Source organism: Nansenia antarctica, assembly GCF_963989245.1.
Source record: "Nansenia antarctica genome assembly, chromosome: 1".
Lineage (NCBI taxonomy): Eukaryota > Metazoa > Chordata > Actinopteri > Argentiniformes > Microstomatidae > Nansenia > Nansenia antarctica.
This window is the reverse complement of record NC_137674.1, coordinates 88,408,457-88,435,956: the sequence shown is the minus strand read 5'-3', so window position 1 is coordinate 88,435,956 and position 27,500 is coordinate 88,408,457. Positions and strand designations below refer to the sequence as shown.

The window sequence follows — 27,500 nt, the reverse complement described above, 5'->3', positions numbered from 1 at the left end:
ATTCGATTTTTAAACTAATGAAAGTGCTGGTGAACCACCGCCCCACATCGACGGCCTATATTAAGATCTGTCAGTGAACGCATCGAATACTACGAACAAAGCAAATCATTTTCAAATCAATACTCTCTCCCATAAACCTGGGATGTGTCATAATCATTCAGAATTACTGTTCTCCTTCTGTCTCCCTCTCTCCCTCTCTCCCTGCCTCCCTCCCTCCCTGCCTCCCTCCCTCCCTCCCTCCCTGCCTCCCTCCCTCTCCCTGCCTCCCTCCCTCCCTCTCCTCCAGCTGTCCTTCCCCAGGGCTGGCAGCAAGGCAGTCTGGTTGCATGTGTTCCTCGCAGTCACAAAGCCTTGTGCAATCACAAACAATAGAGAGAGAAACATTAAATGATTGCCAGCAGGACAAATAACCATTTGTAACACATCTCATTCAAACCCTGCCTCTGTTGTGACTGTACTACCGTCTGTACTACACACTCTCTGCAATTACAGCAAACCTAGATTCTACATGATGATTATTGTATCAGTACGTTGCTCGTTCAATCATCTGTCAGATGAGACAGTCCCAGAAGCCTGCAGAGTCACAGCTGGGCAGCACAGTCATCCACTGAACTGGATTTAAATCAGCTACGTCTGAAGACAAGCTGGAGAAAAGAGGTGAAAACTAAAAGTGCCACTGACATTTTCGGGGCAGCTGTGTCTCAGGAGATAGAGCCGCCGTCTAATGATCGCAAGGTTGGCAGATCGCAAGGTTCGAGTTCGAGCCCCGATTGGCCACATGTCGAAGTGTCCTTGGGCAAGACACTGAGCCCCAAATTGCTCCCAGTGAGCAGGCCGGCGCCTTGCATGGTAGCTTGCCGCCATTGGTGTGTGAATGAGAGGCCGTTGTAAAGCGCTTTGGATAAAAGGCATAGCTATAAGTGCAGTCCATTTGACTATTTTAGCTACAGGAAACAGGGTTTTCAGAAAAAAATAGTACTGATTACTGGATAATATTCACTCCAACCATGCGGAAAACCAAAACGTAGAGAGTCAGTTAGAGTTCCTCACCTGTGATACACTGATACTGACCATCCTCGCGGCGAATCGTGAAGGCCTCACCTGGGTTTACCTGGACCAGGATTACCTGTGAACACAGAAGGGAGAGGTCAGACACAGGCGTGCTTACCACCGACCACAGAGGGCGGCTCTGGCGCAGGAGGTAGAGCCGGCGTCTAATGATCGGAAGGTTGGCAGATCGGCGGTTCGAGCCCCGGCTGGCCACATGTCGAGGTGTCCTTGGGCAAGACACTTAACCCCAAATTGCTCCCAGTGAGCGGGCCGGCACCTTGCATGGCAGCTTGCCACCATTGGTGTGTGAATGTGTGTGTGAATGGGTGAATGAGAGGCCGTTGTAAAGCGCTTTGGATAAAGGCGCTATATAAGTGCAGTCCAGAGAGGGAGACAAGGCAAGGTAAGGCACAGAGAGGGAGACACATCTCCACCGTTCACTCTGGTTTTCTCCCTTGTGTCAAACGTTTGAGAATGAATCAAAAAGAGTCCAAAAGCAAAACACCCCTGGAACAATGTGTGGAACAGACCATCCTCGATTTGACATTATGCTAGTACCCCTCTACCCCTTTCATCATGTACATAAAAACAATGAGAACTACTAGTGGCTGGATTTTATAGAACCCAAAAGGAGAACATATCTGAATGCTCTCTATCTGCCAGGTGGATTTGAGCATGTACACAGGATGGACAGCATGAGAGGCCAAGGTGTCTGGGTAGTCTGAGAGCTGGATGAAAGCATTAGGTTTGTCCCCAGAGTCAGAGGGAAACCCCCAGTCCCAGACCTGCCTACGCTACAGGTGTACAGGTGTACGCTACAGGTGTACAGGTGTACAGGTGTACGCTACCGGTGTACAGGTGTACGCTACAGGTGTGAGACTCTGCCTACGCTACAGGTGTACGCTACAGGTGTGAGATTCCAGCTTCAACAACGTCCTCGTCCCACAGCTCCTCTCCCACGTCCCACTTCTTCTCTCAGCTCATTAACAGACAGGAGAAGAAGGACACCCCAGTGTTGCATAGAGAACTAATCACGTCTCTCTCGCCTCCACATTCATTAGAGTAGACGGACGTAATGTGGAGAGGGAGTTCGCTGTCGGCTTCATGAGCCTGAAACTAAAACTGAAACTGAAGCTCACCAGGGAAATAAAGTTGTCTGACTAAATGAACGTGGTTCCACGTCAACGGAGGGGGCTGGGGAGAATCTACTTAATTAACTTCCAGCGTCTAGTCCAAGTAAAAGCCGTTTATAAACACAACATTTGAAAATAGCTGGATAGAAAAGAATGAGTTAGGGTACACATCAAAATGGTTTAGTCAGGCCGACCTATTAACATTATGTCATTCATTTGTATGAAAGAAAAAACAAAGAGAAAATCTAAAGTTTCATTAAAGTTGGGAACTTGTGTCTTAAACATGAGTTTTTGTGTCTTAAACATGAGTTTTTGTGAACTTATTATTATTAACTTATTATTATTTATTTAACCAGGTAAGACAATTAAGAGCAGATTCTAAAGCCCAATTTATACTTCTGCGTAAAATCGACGGCGTAGCCTACTCGTAGGCTTGCGTAGGCCCGCAGCCTACGCTGTAGGCTACGGCGTAGGTTGACGCGCACCTCTCCAAAAATGTAACTACGCGGCAGTGCCTACGCAACCGTAAGCACTGTGATTGGTCCGCTTGGTAGCACATGATTCCGATATGATTCCGACTCTCTCGTAGACCAAAATGCGGAAGCCATGACAGAAATGTCATAATAAAGATTTGAAAAAATTATGATAACCATCGTATTATCTTAGTTTAATGTCATTTCAATGCATCATAGAACTTTTATTTACAACAAGCATAACAAAAATAAATCGCTATTATGCCACTTTGAGTACACCGTTCCAACGGAGCGCCCTATGGAAGCGTCAGGCACCTTCCTATAAGGAGCGCGATTCACATTTACGAGATGTACAATCCTGTTTATTTAGAAATAAATGATTAGTTACAGGGAGCCCCATGGCTGTTCGTTGGGTTTAAATTACATTTATGATAGACATATTTAATGTAAAGTTATCTATAAGAACTGTGATTGGTCCGCTTGGTAGCGTCACATTCCGACTCTCTCGTAAATGCGGAAGTCATGACAGAAATGTCATTTACTTTTTCTGTAATTACTTATTAATAAAGATTTGGAAATGTATGATAACCATCTTATTATCTTAGTTTACTTTCATTTCAATGCATTATAGACATTTTATTTACAACAAGCATAACCCCCCCAAAAAATTTGGACCGCTATTATGCCGCTATAAGTACACCGACCGACGCGACGCGACCAACGAAGAACTATAAATTGGGAGAGCCCTTGCGTAGCCTACGGCGTAGTATAAATTGGGCTTAAGGGTGTGTTCTCACTAGAACATTTGCTTCACTTGGATTCGGAGTTTAGGATAAAATTAGCTTTGCTCTGCGTCGTTTGGAGCTGTGAGAACGCGCATTCGAAGTCGCTCCCGGAGCAAACAACCAACACATGCTCCGCTTGAAAAGGGTGGTTTCAATCCGGTTAGAAACGACGCATCGTGGCTGTCCATAGGAAAACAACAGCACATGCGTGTTGATCTGGATAAGAGCGGGACGAACGGGCAATTTTCAATTCTTCTGACCAATCAACGACCACGTCTGTTGCTTCGATTGCGTATGTTACTTCGTTTACATGAAGGGCTGTGAGAACGCAAATCAGAGAAATAATTTATGCAACAATGCACTTGCTCCGAGTCTCGATTCAGACTTTCATGTGAGAACATGACCTAAGAGCATATTCTTATTTACAATGCCGACCTGGCAAAAGGCACTGCCTTGACCCAAAGAAAACCAATTCACCTGAACAACAGACAATGTTGTTCCCTTCTACGACCTTTGGAAATATGACACTAATATCACACAACATTTAAATATACTTTTTAGAGATCCATCAGACTGAGAACAAGGAAGCTGTGTGTGGTAGAAGCAGTTTTGTAATCACCGACCATCTGAAACGCTAGACTGGTACTGTAGTCTCAATTACCCAACTAGCCTCTACTGCTGAAACTCTAGTGAAATACAGGCCTATAACACCACCACAACCAGCCTCTGCTGTTGAAACTCTAGTGAAACACAGGCCTCTAACACCACCACAACTAGCCTCTACTGCTGAAACTCTAGTGAAACACAGGCCTCTAACACCACCACAACCAGCCTCTACTGCTGAAACTCTAGTGAAACACAGGCCTCCACCACAACACCACCACAACCAGCCTCTACTGCTGAAACTCTAGTGAAACACAGGCCTCTAACACCACCATAACTAGCCTCGGCTGTTGAAACACAGACCTATAACAACACCACAACTAGCCTCTACTGTTGAAACTTTAGTGAAACACAGGCCTCTAAACATCAACTAGCCTCTACTGTTGAAGATCTAGTGAAACACAGGCCGAAATACCCACAACCAGCCTCTACTGTTGAAACACAGGGAATATATATCTCTCTCTCTATATATATATTTATATATACTCATAATATACAGTATATATATGTATATAACCTATAAACCCACAAATAAACACCTAAATATGAGAGCTGACCTCACATTTTTCAAACAGCTAATAAGAAACATCAGAACATCCCAGAACACACAGTCATCTGTCAAACAGACACATCATTTCCTCCCAACAGATTAATAACAAACAAACACGGGTACAAGACAAATAAAACGTCATGTCGCACGTTAATAACAGAATTGAACTGAAACATTTTGACAACAATCGATAGAACCTCAGACTCTCCTGTGGGCAGCACCCTCTCTGCTACTCCTGGTGAACTTAATTAAAACAACAACTTGTCAAAACCCTCCCCTCACACACCCTCACACACCCTCACACACCCTCACAAACCTCCCCAACCCTCACAAACCCTCACAAACCCTCACACACCCTCACAACCCTCACACACCCTCACCAACCCTCACACACCCTAACACACCCTCACACACCCTCACACACCCTCACACACCCTCACAAACCCTCCCCAACCCTCACACACCCTCACAAACCGCCACACACCATCACAAACCCTCCCCAACCTCCACCTTCCCCTCCCTCCGTTTCATCTAGTCGCGCTGCGTGGAATTGGCTCTGCTGTGTGTGTGTGTGTGTCTCTGCTGTGTGTGTGTGGCTCTGCTGTGTGTGTGTGTGTAGCTCTGCTGTGTGTGTGTGTGTGTGTGTGTGTGTGTGTGTGTGTGTGTGTGTGTGCGGCTCTGCTGTGTGTGTGTGTGTGGCTCTGCTGTGTGTGTTGCTCTGCTGTGTGTGTGTGTGGCTCTGCTGTGTGTGTGTGTGTGTGTGTGTGTGTGTGGCTCTGCTGTGTGTGTGTGTGTGGGTGCCGGCTAGTTACCTCAGTGTTGCGGAGGTGGCTGTCGTAGAGGCTAGCCTCCCGTGGTCGAGGGCTCTGAGTGTGTCTCTCTGCTACCTCGGCCATCTCCCTCCCTCTACTGTCTCTCTCCCTCCCTCTACTGTCTCCCTCCCTCCCTCCCTCTACTGACATCACCCCTGACGTCCTGCTTCATTCATAAGCTCGGCTGGGAGGTGGAGGAGAGCTTTGACTGCTGCGCATGCGCACGCACGCACACATCACCACCCCCCTCCCACACACACCCCCTCCCACACACACACGCACACTCCCTCCCCACACACACACACACCCTCCTCCCACACACACACACACACCCCACCTCCCAGATACACACACGCACACCCCCACTATCAGCAGTGAGTGTAGCAGTGGCAGAGAGAGAGAGCACGCTAGGAGGGGGTGGTGGCCAAGGGAGGTCTAATTGAATCAAAGTCAAGGCACTCCCCGCCGGTGTGTGTGTGTGAATGTGTGTGTGAGTGTGTGTGTGTGTGTGTGTGCGCGTGTGTGTGTGTGTGTGTGTGTGTGACTGTGTGTGTGTGTGTGTGTGCACTTGTTTGCTCCCCCCCCCTCCCATCTCTGTGTGAAGCAGAAACACCAGTTCTTCCACTAAGAGGAACTCACGTCAGATCTCTACCCCCCCCTCGATAAAAAACACCCAGTGATTTTCCACACGTCTCGTATCACCACCGTCGTCAACAACAACAACAACACAGATATCTGTCCGTCTGTCTTACTTACTGTTGCCCGCATCGCTTGTCTCTCATCCAGGCGTTCGCTGTTCGCTCGGTCACAGAGAAAGGACGACCTCCCCAACCCGCCCCCCCCTCCCACAATGCTCCGGGGTCCGAGAGACCCGATCTCTCTTCACCTAGCCCTCATGACCAGACCACCTGACACGCCATGATGCCAGCACCCCCCCGAGTGAACCTCTGCCTCTCCTCTCCTCCTCTCCTCCTCTCCTCCCCTCCTCCCCTCCCCTCTCCTCTCCTCCCCTCCCCTCCTCCCCTCCCCTCTCCTCTCCTCTCCTCTCCTCCACTTCCAACACAGAGTCAGAGAAGTAGAAGACACTGCCAGCCAGATGAGAGAGAGAGATGACTGGCTGGTGCGCCCCGGCGGTCGCTGCGGGGGGGCTGTGTACGGTACGGGGGGGGTCGGCGGTGGTCTCAGCGCTCGCTAGGCTAGGCTGGCGGTTAGCGGTTAGCCCTTCGCGGGACGCGTGGCGTTAAGCCCATGTTTGCACAGCCTCCCAGTCTTCCTCCACAGCAGCACAGCAGCTCTCTCTACTGCAGACGGCGGCTTTCTCTCTCTCTCTCTCTCTCTCTCGCCTCTGGCTCCAGCGCAGCCTCCCCGTCCCCAGTCTCCACGGCAACCCCTTCAACAAATAAGCCACAGCACTTCTGTGTCCGCAACAGAGAGAGAGAGAGAGAGAGAGAGAGAGAGAGAGAGACAGAGGGTGAGAGAGAGAGAGACAGAGAGAGAGAAAGAGGGAGGAGGACAGAGCTTATCGGCAGGCGCCTGGCTGCAGTTCTCCGGGAAAGAGGGGGAGGAGGAGGATGAACACCCGGGAAAAGGAGGCTGGAAAATGTTGAGAAGAGAGGAGGAGGAGAGAGATTCTAACCAGGGAAAGAAAGCTTCTGAATTCTCTCTCTCTCTCTCCCTCTCCCTCTCCCTCTCCCTCCCTCCCTCCCTCCCTTCTGGAGTATGTTAGTCAGTGCGTGTCCGCTGCCTCTGCTCCGTACCTTTCTCTGTCGGCTAACGTGTTTATCTGGGTAATTTGACTAGTTGTATCGCCTTCAAAGGGCGGCTGACATTCAGAGCCGTGGAGGCGGCAGCCAGCGGAGGTAGCAGGGCTCCACAACTTCATCAGGGGTGTCCTTTGTTGTGTCCTGACGTTTTTTTCTCTCTCCCTCGACGACAAACAATGGCGTGAGGGAACTGAACGATCCACGCTGCTTTAGAGGCTGACATGCACGACTCCCGTCATACTCCCTCCCTCCCCCTCACTCCCTTTCTCTCTCCCTCCCCCTCACTCCCTCTCGTTCTCTCCCTCTCTCCCATTCACAGAAGGACAGGCCGGCGTACACCTTCTATTAATACTCTGATGGATGTGAGAGGAGATGAGGTGGTGGAGGGAGTTCAGTAGCAGAGAGACTAGAGCTCCGGTTGTTCTATGAGTTCAGTAGCAGAGAGACTAGAGCTCCGGTTGTTCTATGAGTTCAGTAGCAGAGACTAGAGCTCCGGTTGTTCTATGAGTTCAGTAGCAGAGAGACTAGAGCTCCGGTTGTTCTATGAGTTCAGTAGCAGAGACTAGAGCTCCGGTTGCTGGTGACAAAACCACCAGCCTTGAGTCATCTCATGTCTGCTTGTCTCAGAGAACGTTGGTCTGACTCAGGCCAGATCAAGAGGCAGCCGGTATATCATTATATAGATGGACAAACAAAGGAGTGAGATGGCAGGACCCTGTGTGTTCCAGGCCTCTGTTACTACATCTCTTATTGACTTATTGTCTTATTGACACTCTCAACACTTTCAAATCCAGTCTTAAAACACACCTTTTTACAATGGCAGTTCGAGCCCCGGCTGGCATGGCCCACATGTCGAAGTGTCCTTGAGCAAGACAATGAACCCCCAAATTGCTCCCAGTGAGCGGGCCAGTGCCTTGCATGGCAGCTTGCCGCCACTGGTGTGTGAATGTGTCTGTGAATGGGTGAATGAGAGGCCGTTGTAAAGCGCTTGTAAAGCCGTTGTAAAGCGTTGTAAAGCGCTTTGGATAAGGCGCTATATCAGGCATGAAAATGGGTCGGGGTGAAAAAGGTGAGAAGGATACGAGACCCGGAACTTGCTAGGCGGTCCCGGCGGAATTTTTGTTTTGTGGAAAAATGTGCTTCCATGTGCTCATATCTGATTTATTTTAGATTTACTCTAGTGGTGGTCACATGCAGAATTACAAGATTGCAAAAAAATATATATATATATATATATATATATGAATGTAGGTCACCTATTTTGGATTCAAAACGGCGAATTTCGCCGAAAGGTGAGCGATTATCACGCCTGTATATAAGTCAGTCTGTTTACTATTTCTTCCTCTCACAACACAAACAACTCCAGTACAGGTAGGTGTCAGTCACAGCCGACACTAAGCTCAGTCTGAAGCTCTCTCAGTCAACACCATGGCAACAGCCTGACTGTTGTTCTATAGCCCCTCTCACACATACGAGCCTCCCAGTAGATTCCACGGAGTTGGGGCGCTTAGGTGGCGTAGTGGGTTAAGCGTCGACCATGTAACCGCAGGGTTCCCGGTTCGATTGCAGCCGTGGACATATACTGCATGTCATCCCTCCTCTCTCACCCATCCTTCCTGTTTAAATCTCTACTGTCTCTGTGCTTTGAGTTGCATTTCATGTACGAAAGGCGCTATATAAATAAAGCTTTACTTACTTACTTACTATCTGTCACTAAAATAAAAAATATGAGTGGGACTGCCCCCACTCAAAAGAAAGTATTCCAAGTAATAAAAAAAAAGATTCCATGGAATTAACCAAGGCTAGGCTACGTAGTAAAAGTTAGGTCTTTCACAGATGAGTAGGTGATTCCCCCGTCAACATTCACTACAGGGAACAGTTTGTAAAAGCACCAGACGGAAGACCTAGCCTGGTAGAGCATTAACTAACTACCTCTGATGAATCCTCTCCACAGCTACACAGCCAACCTGCTAACAGGACACCTCAGCCAGGTGCTGGTGCACACTGCTGCTTGGCAGGAGGCCCGGGTGTGTTTGGAGGGAGGAGGAGGGAGAGAGAGGGAGAGAGGGGTGAGGAGGAGAGAGAGAGGAGGGGTGAGGAGGAGAGAGAGGGAGGGAGGGAGAGAGAGAGAAAGAGAGAGAGAGAGAGAGGAAGTCACCGCCGCTGCCGCTGTGGTTTATTACCCAGGAGGCCCGGCGTTCTCCGTGTGCTCACGGCTCTGATGTGGCTAGCTGCTCTGTTAGCTCTGACGTGGCTAGCTTGGCTGTTAGCTCTGACGTGGCTAGCTGCTCTGTTAGCTCTGACGGGGGTAGCTGCTCTGTTAGCTCTGACGTGGCTAGCCGCTGCTCTGTTAGCTCTGACGTGGCTAGCTGCTCTGCTGTTAGCTCTGACGTGGCTAGCTGCCTGGCTGTTAGCTCTGACGTGGCTAGCTGCTGCTCTATTAGCTCTGACGTGGTTAGCTGCCTGGCTGTTAGCTCTGACGTGGCTAGCTGCTGCTGTTAGCTCTGACGTGGCTAGCTGCTGCTCTGTTAGCTCTGACGTGGCTAGCTGCCTGGCTGTTAGCTCTGACGTGGCTAGCTGCTCTGTTAGCTCTGACGTGGCTAGCTGCTGCTCTGTTAGCTCTGACGTGGCTAGCTGCCTGGCTGTTAGCTCTGACGTGGCTAGCTGCCTGGCTGTTAGCTCTGACGTGGCTAGCTGCTCGGCTGTTAGCTCTGACGTGGCTAGCTGCTGGGCTGTTAGCTTTGACGTGGCTAGCTGCCTGGCTGTAAGCTCTGACGTGGCTAGCTGCCTGGCTGTTAGCTCTGACGTGGCTAGCTGCTGCTCTGTAAGCTCTGACGTGGCTAGCTGCCTGGCTGTAAGCTCTGACGTGGCTAGCTGCCTGGCTGTTAGCTCTGACGTGGCTAGCTGCCTGGCTGTTAGCTCTGACGTGGCTAGCTGCTCTGTTAGCTCTGACGTGGCTAGCTGCCTGGCTGTTAGCTCTGACGTGGCTAGCTGCTGGGCTGTTAGCTCTGACGTGGCTAGCTGCTGCTCTGTTAGCTCTGACGTGGCTAGCTGCTAGGCTGTTAGCTCTGACGTGGCTAGCTGCTGGGCTGTTAGCTCTGACGTGGCTAGCTGCTCGGCTGTTAGCTCTGACGTGGCTAGCTGCCTGGCGGTTAGCTCTGACGTGGCTAGCTGCTCGGCTGTTAGCTCTGACGTGGCTAGCTGCTAGGCTGTTAGCTCTGACGTGGCTAGCTGCTAGGCTGTTAGCTCTGACGTGGCTAGCTTAGCGGTGACTCAGGGTTCAGGTTTCTCTGTTTGTTCTTCTTAATTGTTTACCTGGCACAGCAGCTGGACGCTGGGAGGGAAAACACACACACACGCACGCGCGCGCACGCACTGGGCAGGAAGAGGGACGGGAGTGTGACGTGGGGGGAGAGCGTTCACACACACACACACACACACACACACACACACACACACACACACAGGTAACACACACACTCACTAGTTACCTAGTGCCCCTGACAACCACCAGTAGAAACCCTGTAGTTACCTAGTGCCCCTGACAACCACCCGTAGAAACCCTGTAGTTACCTAGTGCCTAGGGCTGCAACTAACGATTATTTTGGTAATCGATTAATCTACCGATTATTTTTCGGTTAATCGGTTAATCGGATACAAAAAAACGGGGGGGAAAGATTTTTTTTTTACTTTTTTTTTTTTTTGATTTATTTTGCAAATTGTATTTTATGTTTTCTAAATCAGCCAGGCCTATACATATACATGTGCAAAATGAATAAGTATTAATAAAAAATAAAAAATAGTATAAATAAAAAAGGCTTTGCTACATCAAATAGGTTTAACAACAGGCCATGGACTATGGCGGTAGATTGTTTCAATAAAGTAGTTGAACTCTAGCTCAATACATGCATTGTTTTAGGTAATAACTTTGCTTAATGTAAAGGTCAGTAACCCAAAGTGCAATAGGCTACAGACAAGACACTAATGTTTTTATATAACAGATATGCTCCAAAACAATGCAATGTGTCCTCTCACTCCATACAATAGGCTAGGCGACAGTCAGTGCCTCACTCTGCATTTGCATGGAGAGCAGGAGACCATGGAAGGGCTGAGCCCAGCAGGACTTATATAATAAAACAATAGGAAGTTAGCTGTAACCCTCCTCTATAGAAACATAGTTAGTGTAACCCTCCTCTATAGAAACATAGTTAGTGTAACCCTCCTCTATAGAAACATAGTTAGTGTAACCCTCCTCTATAGAAACATGGTTAGTGCTCTGGTTCTCAGCACAGCTACGCAGACTACAGCTGGACGAGCAGCGTAGTGACAGTCAGCTAGCGGCAGCAGCGAGCTAACCCTGCTAGCTAACTCACTAGCATGTCCTGACAGCAGACAGTCATAGGACAGTCATAGGTTCTACCCTTTCCGGCCATAGGTAGCGCTATGATTCGCTATGATTCGCGATGCCTACACCGGCCGCAAGACAGCGTGGCGTGCGTCAACAGGAAGTAGGTTTGTTATGAAAAAAAATAATAATAATAAAAAAAAAAACGATGACGAATCGATAATGGCATTCGTCGCCAACGAATTTCGTTATCGATTATTATCGATTTAATCGATTCGTTGTTGCAGCCCTACTAGTGCCCCTGATAACCACCAGTAGAAACCCCAGTGTTTCCCCTAGGTTTGCTGCCTTGGGGGGGTGGCATGGACCCCCCCCCCCCCTGCCTCATACCAGCGTCATGTCCAGGGGTGTACTTGTACATTAAGCCGCCTCACGCTACGGAAACAGGAGATAGGCTCCTGCCCTATGGGCCATTTGGCTCCAGAACCATCGGTTCTCAAGGCTACTTACTTGTGGTCTTGACTACCTGTCCACTTTCTCACCTGGTTCTTGCTGTCTCTCTCTGGTGTGCCGACACCATCTTGCTCTCTCTCCTTCTCTCCCTCCCTATCCTCCTCTCTCCCTTTTGCTGTCAACCAAAAGGTAAACAAAACAGCCAGAGTATTTATAATCTAATACATTGATCAATCAATAATCAATTTATAACATAATTATAATTGAATATTGGATTGCAGTGGGCAATGCAGTCAGATAATGTCATTTTGACTTTACTCTCACCTGAAAAGAAATCGTATGTCCAACTATAAAAAACAGACATATCCAATGCTTCAATCCACTGTCCATGTAGCCTACTGTAAATATGCCATTATGGTATTACCATGAAGCCCAACTCTAGCAGAATAAGAAAGATAGTATATCTACTTTAAGTAAAATAATAAAGTGCCTCCAGTTAGCTCTTTAGCTGGCAAGTGTGCAAGGAGACTAGCTCATCTCATCCCCTCTGAGCTAGCTAGCTTGCTAGTTCTTTGACACTATTTACACTATGGAACTATAGTCAGACACTTTCTAGTCACGATAATAACGACCAATTTTAACCAACTTTCTCTGTCAGAACACTCAGCAATTATGAATGAATGAATGAATGGTCTTTATTGTCATTGCTACAGTACAGGTACCAAACAACGAAATTTAGGAGGGGTGGCTCCCCTGGTGTTAGGAAAGAGAAAAAAAACACTTTTAAAAAAAATCACAAGAAGGGAAGGAGCTGGTTTACATAAATAAAGGCTATGTACACTATCCACCAGTGGAGGCTCCTCCATAGAGGTGGAGGAGGCCTGGCCTCCCCAATAATTTGAGAGAAGAGAGATTTAAAAAAGCAATAATTATATTTTTTATTTTTTATTTATTTAACAAAAAACATGTATTTTTATTTTTTATATTAATATTATTTATTAATATTATTTCCGTTTTGTTCATAAATCTTTTTCATGGCTAAAACCCAATATTGCAATTGTAAAGCACCTACAGGCCAGAATCCCTATCCGTTTCTATTACTCATACACGCGTGTGGCGGAAAAAGGTACTACACGGAGGCCAGGCCTCCTGTCGGAAAGTGGTTTCTCATAGAAGTCAATGTAATGCAATTTTTTTCATGGCAATATGTGATTGGCCAAATCACTGAAAATGGGTGGGCACAGGAGGCCTGGCCTCCGTGTAGTACCCTTTTCCGCCACACGCGTGTATGAGTGCTGTTCTGCAGGATAACTATTAGAAATGGATGAAGTATTGTTCTGAATTGTATGTTGTGTGTCTGATTGACATAGTGTTTGAGTGCTTTTGACATGTCATTGATTGTATGTAGTATGTTGTGGTGAATGTTGTGAGCCTGAGCAGAAGGGACAATAGCTGCTGCAGGCGGACCAGAGATTCATGCCAATTGTTTTGTTTATTTGATGACCCATTGTGCAGGCAATAAAAGCTGCTTCATCCACCATCCTGAGAGTGTCCCAATCCCTTCAGTACCGCCAAACACAAATTAATAATTTTTAACAAAGACAGATAAGAAGAACAGGGAACATTCCATCGCGAGTGAAGCGAGCAAGCGGAAAAAATGTTGGCCTCCTCAATTCTGGAAGTCACCAGCCTCCACTGCTATCCACTGTACTATACTGTACAGATAGACGATAGAGAATTATATTTGCTAACGTTTCAACTTGCTTACTTTCAATCTGCAGACATCACAGCCGGCAAAAACACTCGCGTCTCGAGCGCACACTCTCGCGTCTCGAGCGCAAATCTTGTATTATTCTCCAGCGCTGGCACAGCGCGAAGTGTGGAGATAGGTCTGGCTACGCGAGACTACGGCGGACTAACGTTACCAACGAGCCTATGGGCTTGCCACTCGCCAGATTCGGGTTGGGTGCGTTTAAAAAACGTGGATATTTTAGCCTGCTTGTCAGATGTTTGGTGTCTACGTCCGTAATAATTCCTCTTTCTTGGGGGGGCGGGGGGTTCCGTTGGGAGGGCGGCCCGCCCCCCCAAGGCAATGGTAGGGGAAACACTGAACCCTGTAGTTACCTAGTGGCCATCTACCCCTCTCTCTACCCCTCTCTACCTCTCTCTACCCCTCTCTCTACCTCTCTCTACCCCTCTCTACCCCTCTCTACCCCTCTCTCTCTCCCTCTCTCTCTCCCTCTCTCTCTCCCTCTCTACCCCTCTCTACCCCTCTCTACCCCTCTCTACCCCTCTCTACCCCTCTCTCTCCCTCTCTCTCCCTCTCTACCCCTCTCTACCCCTCTCTCTCCCTCTCTCTCCCCCTCTCTCCCTCTCTACTCCTCTCTACCCCTCTCTACCCCTCTCTACTCCTCTCTACTCCCCTCTACTCCTCTCTACTCCTCTCTACTCCTCTCTACCCCTCTCTACCCGTCTCTTCTCCTCTCTACTCCTCTCTACTCCTCTCTACTCCTCTCTACTCCTCTCTACCCCTCTCTTCTCCTCTCTACTCCTCTCTAGATGTGTCTGGTGTTGGTTGGGCATGTCTATGCATGAGCAGGTGTTGCTGGGTGAAAACTCTGATGTGATCTCAACATACTAGCAGCCTAGCTCCAAACACCCAAACACCACCCACGACACCACCCAGGCCATCACAGCAGCCTTCTCTCTACCAGAACCAGAATAATATTAAAAAGGTAAGTAAGTAAGTAAGTAAAACTTTATTTATATAGCACCTTTCATACAAGAAATGCAGCTCAAAGTGCTTTACAACAGGAATAAGAACATAAAGTGAATATAAAAACATATATAAAAACATATACATGCATAGAATGAATATAAAAGCAGGGGAAAACACTAAAAAGAGAGACTGTGATTGTTTCCGATCTTCACACCAACTTAAATCCTTTGCCTATGAAAATATTTACAACCACTTGCCTAATGGCAGGACTGGGCTTTATTTTATTTCCACACCAATTTAAGTCTTTCGCCTATGAAAATATTTACTACCACTTGCCTAATGGCAAGATTGGGCTTTATTTTATTTCCACACCAATTTAAGTCTTTCGCCTATGAAAATATTTACTACCACTTGCCTAATGGCAAGACTGGGCTTTATTTTATTTCCACACCAACTTAAATCCTTTGCCTATGAAAATATTTACTACCACTTGCCTAATGGCAAGACTGGGCTTTATTTTATTTCCACACCAGCTTAAATCCTTTGCTTTCAACTAGTCAGTCTGTGTACGTGAATATAAGAGCAGGGGAAAACAGTAAAAAGAAAAGGTAAAGAAAATACAATAAAAATTTATTTAAAAAAGGGCATTTAAAGTGCAGTAGCTGGCAAATGAGCAGTAGGCAGGTGCAGATGAGCTAGTTGAAGGCTATATTGAAGAAGTGCATTTTTAGCTTTCTTTTAAAAATATTTAGTGAGCTGGCTTCCCTGATCTCTAAAGGTAATGTGTTCCAAAGCTTTGGGGCATAGTTGGCAAAAACTGCGCTCCCGATCTTCTTCTGACTATTGCTGGGAACCTCTAATAAACCTGCGATAGATGATCTTAGTGTTCTTGAGGGCACATAATTGGCAAGGGAATTAGCAATGTACTTTGGGCCTCGCCCATTAAGGGCTTTGTATATAAGGAGGAGGACCTTAAAATCAACCCTACATGTTACTGGCAGCCAGTGCAGAGTAGCTAGGACCGGAGTAATGTGCTCTCTCCTCTTGGTTCTAGTTAGAAGTCGAGCTGCAGAGTTTTGAATGAGCTGAAGTCTTGCAGTAGTTTTTTTAGGTAGGCCAGTAAAAAGTGCGTTACAGTAATCGAGCCGGCTTGAGACAAAGGCATGAATCAGTTTTTCAGCATCTTTTTGGTTTATAAGTGGTCTTACTTTAGCAATGTTTCTACTTTCTAAGTAGGGCTGCAACTAACGATTATTTTGGTAGTCGACTAATCTGTCGATTATTTTTCCAATTAGTCATGTGGCTTTTTGCTGCGCGTAAATGGCGACGCAGAAGCATAAATACGGCTTAACTAGCTATCTAACCTAACGTTACGCCAAGCTACAGCTGCTCACAGAGCTAGTTGATTGGCTAGCTAGCATTGCTGGCTAGACTACAGACAGCTCACGTTAGTAGGCTACGCTTGGCGCTGTTTATCTTACAGACAGCTCGCTGGTGGACTCAACATAATTGAAATAGCATTCACTTATCAAGCATCATTCATGATCATCCACCATGACTACCTGGTATTTTAATAGCGACCACCCCTCACTTCATTTCATCTCGCGTTCTCCTGGCTTCAACATGGAAAACCCCTGCTACGTAACGTTACATACAAGCGCCTCTGTCTGTCACACGCGTGCCACAGGGCAAATAAATTAATAGCACAAACGCTCATAGCATGTACAGCCCTGTCCATGAGACGTTGTTTTCCAACATGTAACAGTAAAGCTAACATAAACATTACGACCCTAACAATATAACGTTAGCCAGTTGGCTAACAACGTTAGCTAAAACTTACCCAGCTGATTCTTGCATGGCTCCCGTAAAAAAATAAAAAAAAATAAAAAAAAAAATTTTATTTTTTTTATTTTATACGATTAGTCGACACTAAAATTCCATGTCGACAAGTTTTTATAATCGACATCGTCGATTATGTCGACTAATCGTTGCAGCCCTATTTCTAAGGTTAAAGAATTATGTTTTCGGCACCTTGTTAATATGGGACTTGAATAGAGATGCTCCGATCTGATCGGCGCCGATCGGTATCGGCCGATATGGCCTTGATCGGTTTTGATCGGAGTTCTCAAAACGGCCGATCAAACACGACCGATCAGTTTACAAAATGGCGTCGCCAGTCTGGAAATATTACACAGTGTCGGAAAGAGACAACAAATATGCCGTTTGTAATGTCTGCTCAAAAGAAATACCTCGCGGAGGAACGCACGCAAGGTCTTTCAATACCACGAATATAATACGGCATTTGCTGCGTTCGTTGATTCGCTCCGAGAGCGCCGAAGCGCACACTGGGCTCGACGTCATAAAGGGACCGAGTGCTTTGATTGGACGAGAGGCGTTCCACGAGTGCTGGTCAGAGTTCCAGCGCGACTTCACGAGCGTAGTGTAGGTAGTGTTCAGCGACGTCATGTGACCCAGCGAGCAGGAAGTCACTAAGCTAGACTAAGGCCCATAGCAACAACAACTATTAGCGCGCGAGTTTTAGGTCTTCCTCTGTGCACCTTGCACAAGTGTAGATAGCGAGTGACTTTTCAGCATAGCAGGACATATTTTAGATGATAAGAGGAACAGGCTGAGTGCCAAAAACGCTGAGATGCTTGTATTTCTCAAGGCTAATCTTTATTTATTTTATTTATGGACTTTATTGTCATTATCTTATTATTAATTTTTAATTATAATAATTATATATAATAATAATTATTATTATTATTATTATTATTATTATTATTATTATTATAATCATTATAAATAATTATTAATCTGCCAGTGATGCTGCTTAAGAAGTAAGGTTTGAGTCTGAAATCTCCTTAGGTGCAATGTTTTGTTTTTTTTGTTTTATTGATTATTGCTGACTTGCTGTCTTATCTCCTCCTAAATATGACTTATTTTATATTTGGCTATAGCCTGTTTATGTTGCAGTTTAGTTTGGGTATGTTTATTGTTCCTCAGGAAAGCTACTGTATACTATAAGCTCCAAGTTCTCTAAGAGCCCCTAGTTCCTCTCATTCGAGTGGAATGTTGCACATTTGATGTGACAGTGTACATTTTATTTATTATTATTTTTATTTTCACATTGTATTTGTTTTTCCTGAAGTAAGCTACAGGTGGTTGTGAATTCAATAAAACAGATGGTTGTCAATTCATGATACTTTCTCATCTCCTAATTTCATTTGAATACTTAATATACAATGTCAATGGTGTTAAGAATAATTAAAAACATAAATAATGCTACACAATAAATAGAATGCTTCAATTGCCATTTTCGACGCTGTGATCGGTGATCGGTGATATCGGATCGGCAGATCACTGATTCCAGTGATCGATGATCGGTGATCGGCACCAAAAACCCTGATCGGAGCATCTCTAGACTTGAAGCTTAGGTCTGAGTCGAAAATAACACCTAGCAGAAATGTACAGTTGCGTGTCATCGGCATAGCTGTGGAAACATACGTTGTGCTCTCTAATGATGTCCCCGAGTGGTAACATGTATAGTGAGAATAGTAGTGGATAGTGTTGTTCCGATACCATTTTTTGATCCCGATACCGATACCGATACCTGACCGTGCAGTACTTGCCGATACCGAGTACCGATCCGATACCACGGCGTTTGAAAAAACAAAACAAAAAAAGCCGCATACTCACCTCGATGTAAAATTATTACTAACACTTAGTCTGGCACTGCTCAAAACCTTTGTAAAACTCGTAAAGTTTTTGTAAAACTTAAGTAAATAAATAAATAAATAAATAAAATTAAAAAAATTACGTTTTTGTAAAGTACTCGCCGATACCGATACCAGCATTTTTGTGCGTATCGGTGGCCATGCCGATACTAGTATCGGTATCGGAACAACACTAGTAGTGGAGCAAGGCAGCTCCCTTGTGCGACTCCGAAGTCGCTGTCATATTTCTCAGACACATGATCTCCAAGCTTGACATAGAACTTTCTCCCTGTAATGTATGTTCTGAACCAATTTAACACGCTGCCAGAAAGACCAACTAACTCTTCAAGACGATTGATTAGGATATCATGGTCGATCGTATCGAACGCTGCACTTAGATCTAATAGGACGAGAATTGAGACCTTATTAGCATCAAAGTTTAGTCTGAGATCACTCACTATTTTAGTAAGAGCAGTTTCAGTGCTGTGATATGTTCTAAAACCTGATTGAAATTCCTCCATGACATTATTTTCTTTGAGAAAGGAGTTTATTTGTAGTGAAACTTCCTTCTCAAGTATCTTACTAATGAATGTGAGGTTGGATATCGGTCTGTAGTTTTTCAGTGGATCGGCGTCGAGGTTGGGTTTCTTTAAAATAGCGGTCTTACAACAGCTGTTTTGTAGGCATCTGGGAAGATGCCTGTTTGAAGTGACGTATTTATGATCTTCAGCACATGATTTGAGACACTATCAAACACCCGCTTGAAGAATGCTGTTGGTATAGGGTCAAGGCAGGAGGTGGAGGAATTAGATTTAGAGACTGTGTTACAGAGGTCCAGTAGTGTAATACAGGTGAATTCACTCATAGTTGCTGCTTTTGTTTTCCTGAGGTCGACTATGTTTGCGTCAGGGGTGATGCTGGCTCTAATAGATGTTATTTTATTATTAAAGAACAGTGCAAGTTCTTCACATTTTGTTGCTGACGGCTGCGGAGGGGGGGGGGGGCAGTGTTGATGAGCTTGTCAATAGTAGAGAATAACACTCTAGAGTTACTAGCGTTTTCTGTAATAATCATGGAGAAGTAATCCTTTCTAGCAAGGCGTATTGTTTTGTTGTAGGCAGTCATTGTGTCTTTGTAAATATCACAGTGGACTGTGAGCCTAGTCTTCCTCCATTTTCTTTCAGCTGCCCGACATTTCCTCTTGCTGTCATTAACACTGGTATTGCTCAACCAAGGGGAGATTCTATCAGTTGCCCGCTTCCTAACCTTTAGGGGTGCAGCAATATCTAACATAGTTGATAGTGTACTGTGTAAATGTAGGGCCTTCTCATGTAAAGAGTATTCGTCACTGCATGGCTCAATTGATCTCATAATGTTAGAAAACTGTGTTTCAGCATTGGTGTCTAAGAGTCTTTTTTGAACTACCGTTTGTATTCTAGTCTTTGTTAAGATTAGGTTAGTATCAAAAAACACACAGTAATGGTCAGAGATAGCAGGCATTTCATGTACTGATACGTTATCAATGTTCAGCCCTGTTGTTATTACCAAGTCCAGGGTGTTGCCATGTTGATGCGTAGCATGGTGTATGTGTTGTGTAAGTCCAAAACTGTCCAGTAGGTTCAAGAGCTCTATGCTTTTGGGGTCATCCTTCTTATTAATATGAATGTTCAAATCTCCATTCAAGATTAATCTATCAAATCTAGTGACGACAATTGAGATCAGTTCTGAAAATTCTTGCAGGAATACTGATAATGAGCATCTTGGTGGTCAATATACTGTAATGATAAGGACTGGTATTTCTGCTTTGAGCTCAAGAACATAATATTCGAATGATGTGACTTCACCCAGGCCAATGTCCTTGAAAACAAGTTTAGCTGAATAAATAGCTGCAATGCCTCCTCCTTTCTTGTTTTGTCTAATTGACTGCTGATAATTATAGTTTGGGGGGCAAGTTTGAAAAAGGTGAGCTGTTTGTCCTCAGTGGCTACTGAGTCTAGGGATAACTGTAAACTGAGGTCTAACAATAATACACAATAATCAATAAATCACAATAAACATATTCATTCTTCTTACAAAATGTCTTATTGTAACGTTACTTAATCTAATTCCCCAAATGTAGAAAGTTACAATCTAAAGTTACGATCTAATTCCCAAATCCCACACACACAACATCCTATCATTACTACAGCTGGTTCTCCTTCCTCCATCCCATAAATCTCTCTCTACAATGACGTCCCGGCCGGTTGCCGTCACCATGGTAACTGGGGCTGTAAAAGAGATATGTGTGCGGTAGCTCAAGCCACTGGGCTAGCTAGCTATCCTTACCTAGTTTAACCAACTAGCTATCCTTACCTAGTTTAACCACATCCTATGCGCCACACGTAGCACTAACAATGGTGTAACAACGATTAGGGATGCACGATATTATCGGCACCGATATTTATCGGCCCGATATTGGGGAATTAATGTTTATCGGTATCGGTATTTATTATAAAATTTAGCCGATATTTAACCGATAATATGAAGCCGGAAATATTTCTGCTTCCGGTTTCCGGTTTCCGCGCTCTGCTTCCGGTTTCCGCGCTCAGGCACGCAGTTTGTATAGACGAGACGCGAGCGAAACATGCCTTCCCCGGTGTGGACATTCTTCACAATTTCTAAGGCAGATATTGCGTTTGCAATTTGCAATACATGTTCAACAAAAGTTCGGAGAGGAGGGCAAAGGTCTACGAGTTACAACACAACGAATCTAATAAGTCACCTGAAGAATCACCATTGCAAGCACGCTGTATGGAAGGAATATCAAGCACTCGTTGTAGCAGAACACGGTAGCCTAGCCGCGAAAAAAAAGCCATTGTGGATTTCATGAACTTACATTTAATGAATATACATGTAAACATACTGTATACTGTCTAAAGCTATGGTTAACATATACATGTAAACATGCAGTATACTGTCTAAAGCTATGGTTAACATACATGACATGTAAACATACAGTATACTGTCTAAAGCTATGGTTAACATATACATGTAAACATGCAGTATACTGTCTAAAGCTATGGTTAACATGTACATGTAAACATACAGTCTACTGTCTAAAGCTATGGTTAACATATACATGTAAACATACAGTCTACTGTCTAAAGCTATGGTTAACATATACATGTAAACATACAGTATACTGTCTAAAGCTACGGTTAACATAAGATCTTTATGAACTTTGGCTAAAAAAAGCATTGTGCACTGTCTATAACAGATTCTGTTTGTTAGAGGAAATAATAAATGAACATTTGAAGAGTCAGAAGTGTTCTCTTTGTTGTGTTAACAATAGTGATGTAAGTTAGATTTGGTGAGATCACTATGGAATATTAAATCATCAATCTTTGCTCACTACATAGCCTTTCTTACCTTCAGGTGTGCATGAACTACAGGTTATCAACTGTGAAATTATATCTGAATGGTCTTTATTGTCATTGATATAGTACAGGTACCAAACAACGAAATTTGGGAGGGGGGCTCCCCTGGTGATAGGAAAGAAAAAATTAAATAATAATAATAATATCGGTATCGGTTATCGGCCATGAGAAGCGGGTAAATATCGGTATCGGTATCGGTTGGAAAAAATGCATATCGTGCATCCCTAACAACGATGTAGCGTGTAAGTAGCGCTGGCCCTGACCTTAACACACATGATTACCTCCAAAACAGGCTGGTTTACCTGGGGTTGTAGCTAGCTGCTAGCTTCCTGGAGCTAACAGTCATTTCAACAGCAGCGGAGGAGTTTAGCTGACAGAGCAGACAGGAAGATGTTAGCTTGTGCGTCATGATTTGGGAGGTAGACCAACCCCCACCCCACCCCCAAAGAAAAATATATCTCTACATTCATGTGGATGACCTCTTTTGAGGCGGTAAAAAAACTGCAAATTTCGCCGAAAGGTGACTAGTTCACTTCACACCTCTGAGAGAACGACTTGACTTGAGACCGTTTTGCCTGAGACGTTTAAGAGAAGTAGAGATTTTATTTTCTGTTAGGTTCTTCTAAGGTACATATAACAGATACGCCCACCACAGAGACAGACACATCGCTATGGAAACATGGCTACACTCCGCAGAGAAGAAGAAAGAGGAGTAGAACACTGGTAGGAGGAGGAGAGACTAAAATAAGTGATTAATCTGCTGCCTGCCTCTTATGAATTCAGTCGGTGGTGCTGCTTGACTGGTCATAACTCAGGTGCATCCTGGGATTAGAGGAAGTGACATATAGACACGCCCCCCAGGTGGCTTTAGTAGCCCCCAGCGAGGTATACGCTCTGTCCATCTCCTCACGCTGGCTGGCGGTCTGGGGAGTGGAGGGCTCATCTCTCCATCTCTCACCCCGCCTCTGGAACTCTCTCTCTCCCTCAGCCACTGGTAGGGCTTTCACACCGGCAAAGCAAGTCTGGAACCGGCCGGCGCGTTCAGACCGAAGCTCAATTGGTTCGGAACCTGAAAAGTTGGTTCGCAGCGGGCACCAAAAAATAGTGGTTCTCAAGCGCGAACCAAAACGTAGAACAGTCACGTCGTCAGTGGGTGTGTCCTATTCTAGGCTGCAGAGACCAGCAAGGAGGAAGTAGACAAAATGTAATCTAATCTAAATCTAATCATTAGTGATCAAAAACAATATCAAAAGTGTCATTATTCTCTCTATCTTCCTCACATGCTCAGCAAACACACACACGCACATGCGCGCGGACATGCGCGAACGCGAATTTCGTAAGCCATTTCTATTCCAGTAATGGAGCAGCTCAGTGTTTCCTCTACATGCATTTATTGGTGGCGGGCCGCCACGAATGAATTTCCTCCGCCACGAATTGATTCAGTCCACAAAAAAAAAAAAAAAGCTAAAAAAAAAAAAAAAAAACTGATTAAAATATGTCTGATCCTAGATCAGCGCTATAATGGATGTTGACTAAAAGTGCACCTAAATCTACGCCCATCTCTCTCTAACCGCTGATCCAAAATCAGATTAATGACATTCAGTTGACGACGTGACACAAGGGCTCCTGATTGGTCTAAATGTGAACTGTGGTATTATTGTTATTGTGTACAGGCCACCGTAGTGACATCAGGGGGGTATTCCATCAACATCGCTAAAGGGAAAATCCAGGTTTAGTCTGATAAATCTCGCGAGAGTTCTTAAAAATATCCAGGCATATTCTGATAGGTCTCACGAGAGTTATCAAAAATAAGCCAGGATTTTCCTTTAGCGACGTTGATGGAATACCCCCCAGGTCAGGTGGGCAGGTTACGACGAGACAACAAGAGACCGGTATTGTAGAGCTTACAGAGCGAGTTAAAATAAAGACACTTACATTGAAATACAGAAGGACTCACGTGTATGTTTAATAGAATAACACGACATGGTGTCAGAAGTCCTGTAAGTGAGTGTTAAGAGTTAGATCGGCCGACAAGTGTCATTTGAGCTCGTGACGGTGAGAAGGGAGAAGAAAAGATGGATGCTAATGCTAACGCGGGAGCAGCTGCAGTCCAGAGAACGGCGCCAGTTTCAAGTGCTACGTTAGCAGACTTTAGCAAGTCAAAAAACGATTCTTATGTGCCGTCACTTTAGCAACGACACAGTATTGTCAAGGGGAAAAGAAGGGGAGACGATTTTTTTATTGACAACGGAATTACATGCTGGAAAAACATGCAGCTAAAATTCAGGGAACATTTGGACAATAAGAGACACACTGGAGAAGTACGGGAAAACAGGGCTCATGTGGGTCTCATCAAAGGTAAGAGTTTGTTTTCTTTAACTCAGCTGATACTCAGCTGTTTACCGAATGCTCCATCTGACTGTGATTTTACTTCTGTAATGTGGTGGGTTGACATAATTCACGCACGGAACTATAGGTTGAGACTATTGTTCCGTCCGTAGTACCCAAGTTGTTTAGACTGTTCTATTTACTGCTTGAGTGTGTTGTTGACAATCGTTCATGTCCTTCATTAAACGTTTAGCTTTGTCATTTGATACGCCGCCTACGACTACCATCTCTCTGCACTACAGTAAACAGTTAGTCAGTAACGTTAGCCGCTTTTGTGCTCATGTAGGCCTACTTCGTATTATATTATAGCTGATGATCTTTGTGTGTGTGTATGTGACTGTCAGTCACAAGTTTATATTCTGTATAGGGATGCACCGAAATGAAAATTCTTGGCCGAGGCCGAAGCCGAATTTAAGGAAACACTTGGCCGAATACCGAATACCGAATGTGTATCGGCAGTTTTTAATTTTATCATTGCATAAACTAAATACATTTTGCTTTTTATTCATGCTTCTCAAAGAAAGAAATTGAGATTGAAAAAAATTAACTTTTATTGAACATTCCAGCAGACATCAGTCTATACCAACAAAGCACAATAAATAAAATAAATCAGTCAAATTAAATGTTTTTGTTTTCCCTGAATAGCTGCTGAAAGAAAATCTTTGTAGGCCTACAACAAAAAAGTGCATTGGGATAAAAGTGCTTTGAGCCTACTTTTTACTAGGCTACTTCTTTTCGTAAAAGACCATATTTAACATTTTAACAAAATGTTTTAAACTTTTTTCATTTTAACAAAACATTAGAAAACAAACAAACAACATTATGCCTATACTTGACTGACTGCTCAAATTAAATCTGTGTATAACGTATGTATATAACTTATGTATGTGTAGCTTGTCAGTTATGGCATGTCAGTTACACAATATATAACAAAAATGTGCATAGGGATAAATAAAACAAATGAATAACTGGCTGCCCTTTAAAACAATATAAGCCTACTTATTCAGGAAAAGTGGCAGGTTCATCGATGCCCAAACTGCTGAAGGCTCTGGCCAAGGAATGGGCTGCAAATCTAACGTTGGTATCAACTCAAACAATCCAGACAAAAAATCTAAATATTTAAGTCCATATGTAAATAAAGTTATGTGTAATAAAGTGGAATGAAACAGGGAAAAAGTATTGAACACTAGATGAAAAAAGGGCGCTTGTGACTTTAAAAAGTAATGGCGATTAGCGATGTTTAGCTTAGCCAGTTGAACAGAAGTAACTTCACTTTTAACATTACTTCCCGGGGTCGTAGAGGGCCTGATGACCTAAGGACCTGACCGTGATGACCTAAGGACCTTATCCAGCATAGTCTTGTGTTTCTACCCCGGGCATAGCCGGTGTTATTCACGGACAAACAACTCGTTATACGTTCGATTTGGGCTCTTCGTCTCATTCGCCGAGCAGCATGGGATGCTTACACTGTTTGATTGCGTCATCAAAACACGCACACTATTCGGTTGTAAACATTCGGTGTTTTCACACATTCGGCCGAATACCGAATGTGCTTTATTTTGCGATATTCGGCCGAATACATTCGGTGGCCGAATGTTCGGTGCATCCCTAATTCTGTATATTCATTTTTTTTTTTTTTGGGCCATCCTCTAGTTTTGGCTGTGATTAGAAAAAAAAAAACAGAAAAAAAAAGAGATCGTTGTTTTGAGCGCGCGTGCGCGTTTCATGCGCGTGCACGCGAAAAAATCGCGCGCGCTGCGTGCGCGGTCACGGCCATCCGCCACCATTGTAAAAATTCCTGGAGGAAACACTGCAGCTGATTAGTAAAAGAACGCATATAGAAAGTGTCTTTTGTTTTGTTTCACAGAAAATTGTGTTTATTTCAGATACTGTAGTAGTGGAAGATATTATCCTCTTTTCCAGTGAAGTAGCTGCCATCTAGTTGTGAATTGTTTTGTTTATCCCGCCCCTTCATCACCCAGCGTTGATGACGCGGATGGTTCAGGTTACACTAGGGATGGACGGTTTTTCGGTTATACCGAAAACCGGGGTTTATAAAAATAGAAACGGTTTTATATCAAAACCGTCTGAAACCGTTTTTTTTTGTTTTTTTTTAAAGAATAAAATAGAATAAGAATAAAACTGGAACATGTCACATGTTTGTCGTGTGTGAAAATAACAATGATACAGTCTGAATCTGCTGCGCAATGAGTGAGAGGTTTGGTCAGTTGTGAAGAATAACTGAGGATTAATATCTAATTGGGATTATATTTAAGGGTAACGAATCACTCTATGGGAAAGATAGTTGCCTTCAGTTATTGGTAGATAGGAAAGGTTTTTTACAATTACTCGCTTACATTTAATAAGATCATTTTCGCTGCTCTCTGTAAAGCGCATTGGGTCACTTTTGTGAGAAATGCGCTATAGAAATAAAATGTGATTTGATTTGATATCAATCAATCAATCAAACTTTATTTATGTTCTATAGCACAAATCATGCATTGAATGTAACTCCAAGTGCAGTATTTACTAAACCACAATATAATAAAACAAGAGCTATACGGATCAAGAGTGTTTGTGCACAGCGCCACTGTGTGTGAAGGCGCTACTGAAAGTGATGACAGAACGCATGTCTCAGAAGATACGCGGTCACTTAGTGACGCAAAGGTAGTTCTGTATTTATCTCTATCTGTATTAATTATTTTGAAAGCTCTATTTTGACAGCTCTACCATGGGCACTTTTATTTTGATGGGGCATTCTTTGTTGATTGACTTACGACAGTTCAGGACGAGTCAGTCTCGCGGCATGTGGTTTTTATGAAAAGCTTTAAGTATGTTCACTGCATAATTCTAAGTCTAATATGTCAGTGATTATTGAGCAGTATTCAAATATTTAAATAAATTGAGCAGCAGCTGAAACTTTGTCTAAGAACCAAGATATTGAGAAAGCAGTTCATTCAATGAAGACGCTGTTCCAAGAGATGATCTTCCGTGCAGGCGTGCACCCTGGATCAGCGGAGCTGGTGTGTTAAGTGTTCATGTGTTTTCTTGTATGGTGTAGCTTACAAAAGTCTGCCTTTCCACTTATATTTGTGAAACTAAGTAGCCTAAATGTGTTGCGACTGTGCTTACGGTGTTTTAATGGTGTTCGACATGAGTGTATTGTAGCAGTAGGGCTCAATTATTTGAAATTGGCGCTCTTTTTATTTATTTATTTTTTACATTTTTTTATTT

The 27,500-nt window shown here is 44.3% G+C and overlaps 1 protein-coding gene across 1 annotated transcript in view; it reads right to left on the bottom strand.

Annotated features, from left to right (window-relative positions):
• Positions 1-27,500, bottom strand: part of fndc3a (fibronectin type III domain containing 3A) — a 101,638-nt gene that overhangs the window by 60,700 nt on the left and 13,438 nt on the right. Inside the window, exon 3 of the mRNA XM_080542932.1 lies at positions 1,051-1,126. Coding sequence (XP_080399058.1) covers positions 1,051-1,126 — 76 coding nt within the window. The remainder of the gene's footprint in view (positions 1-1,050; positions 1,127-27,500) is intronic.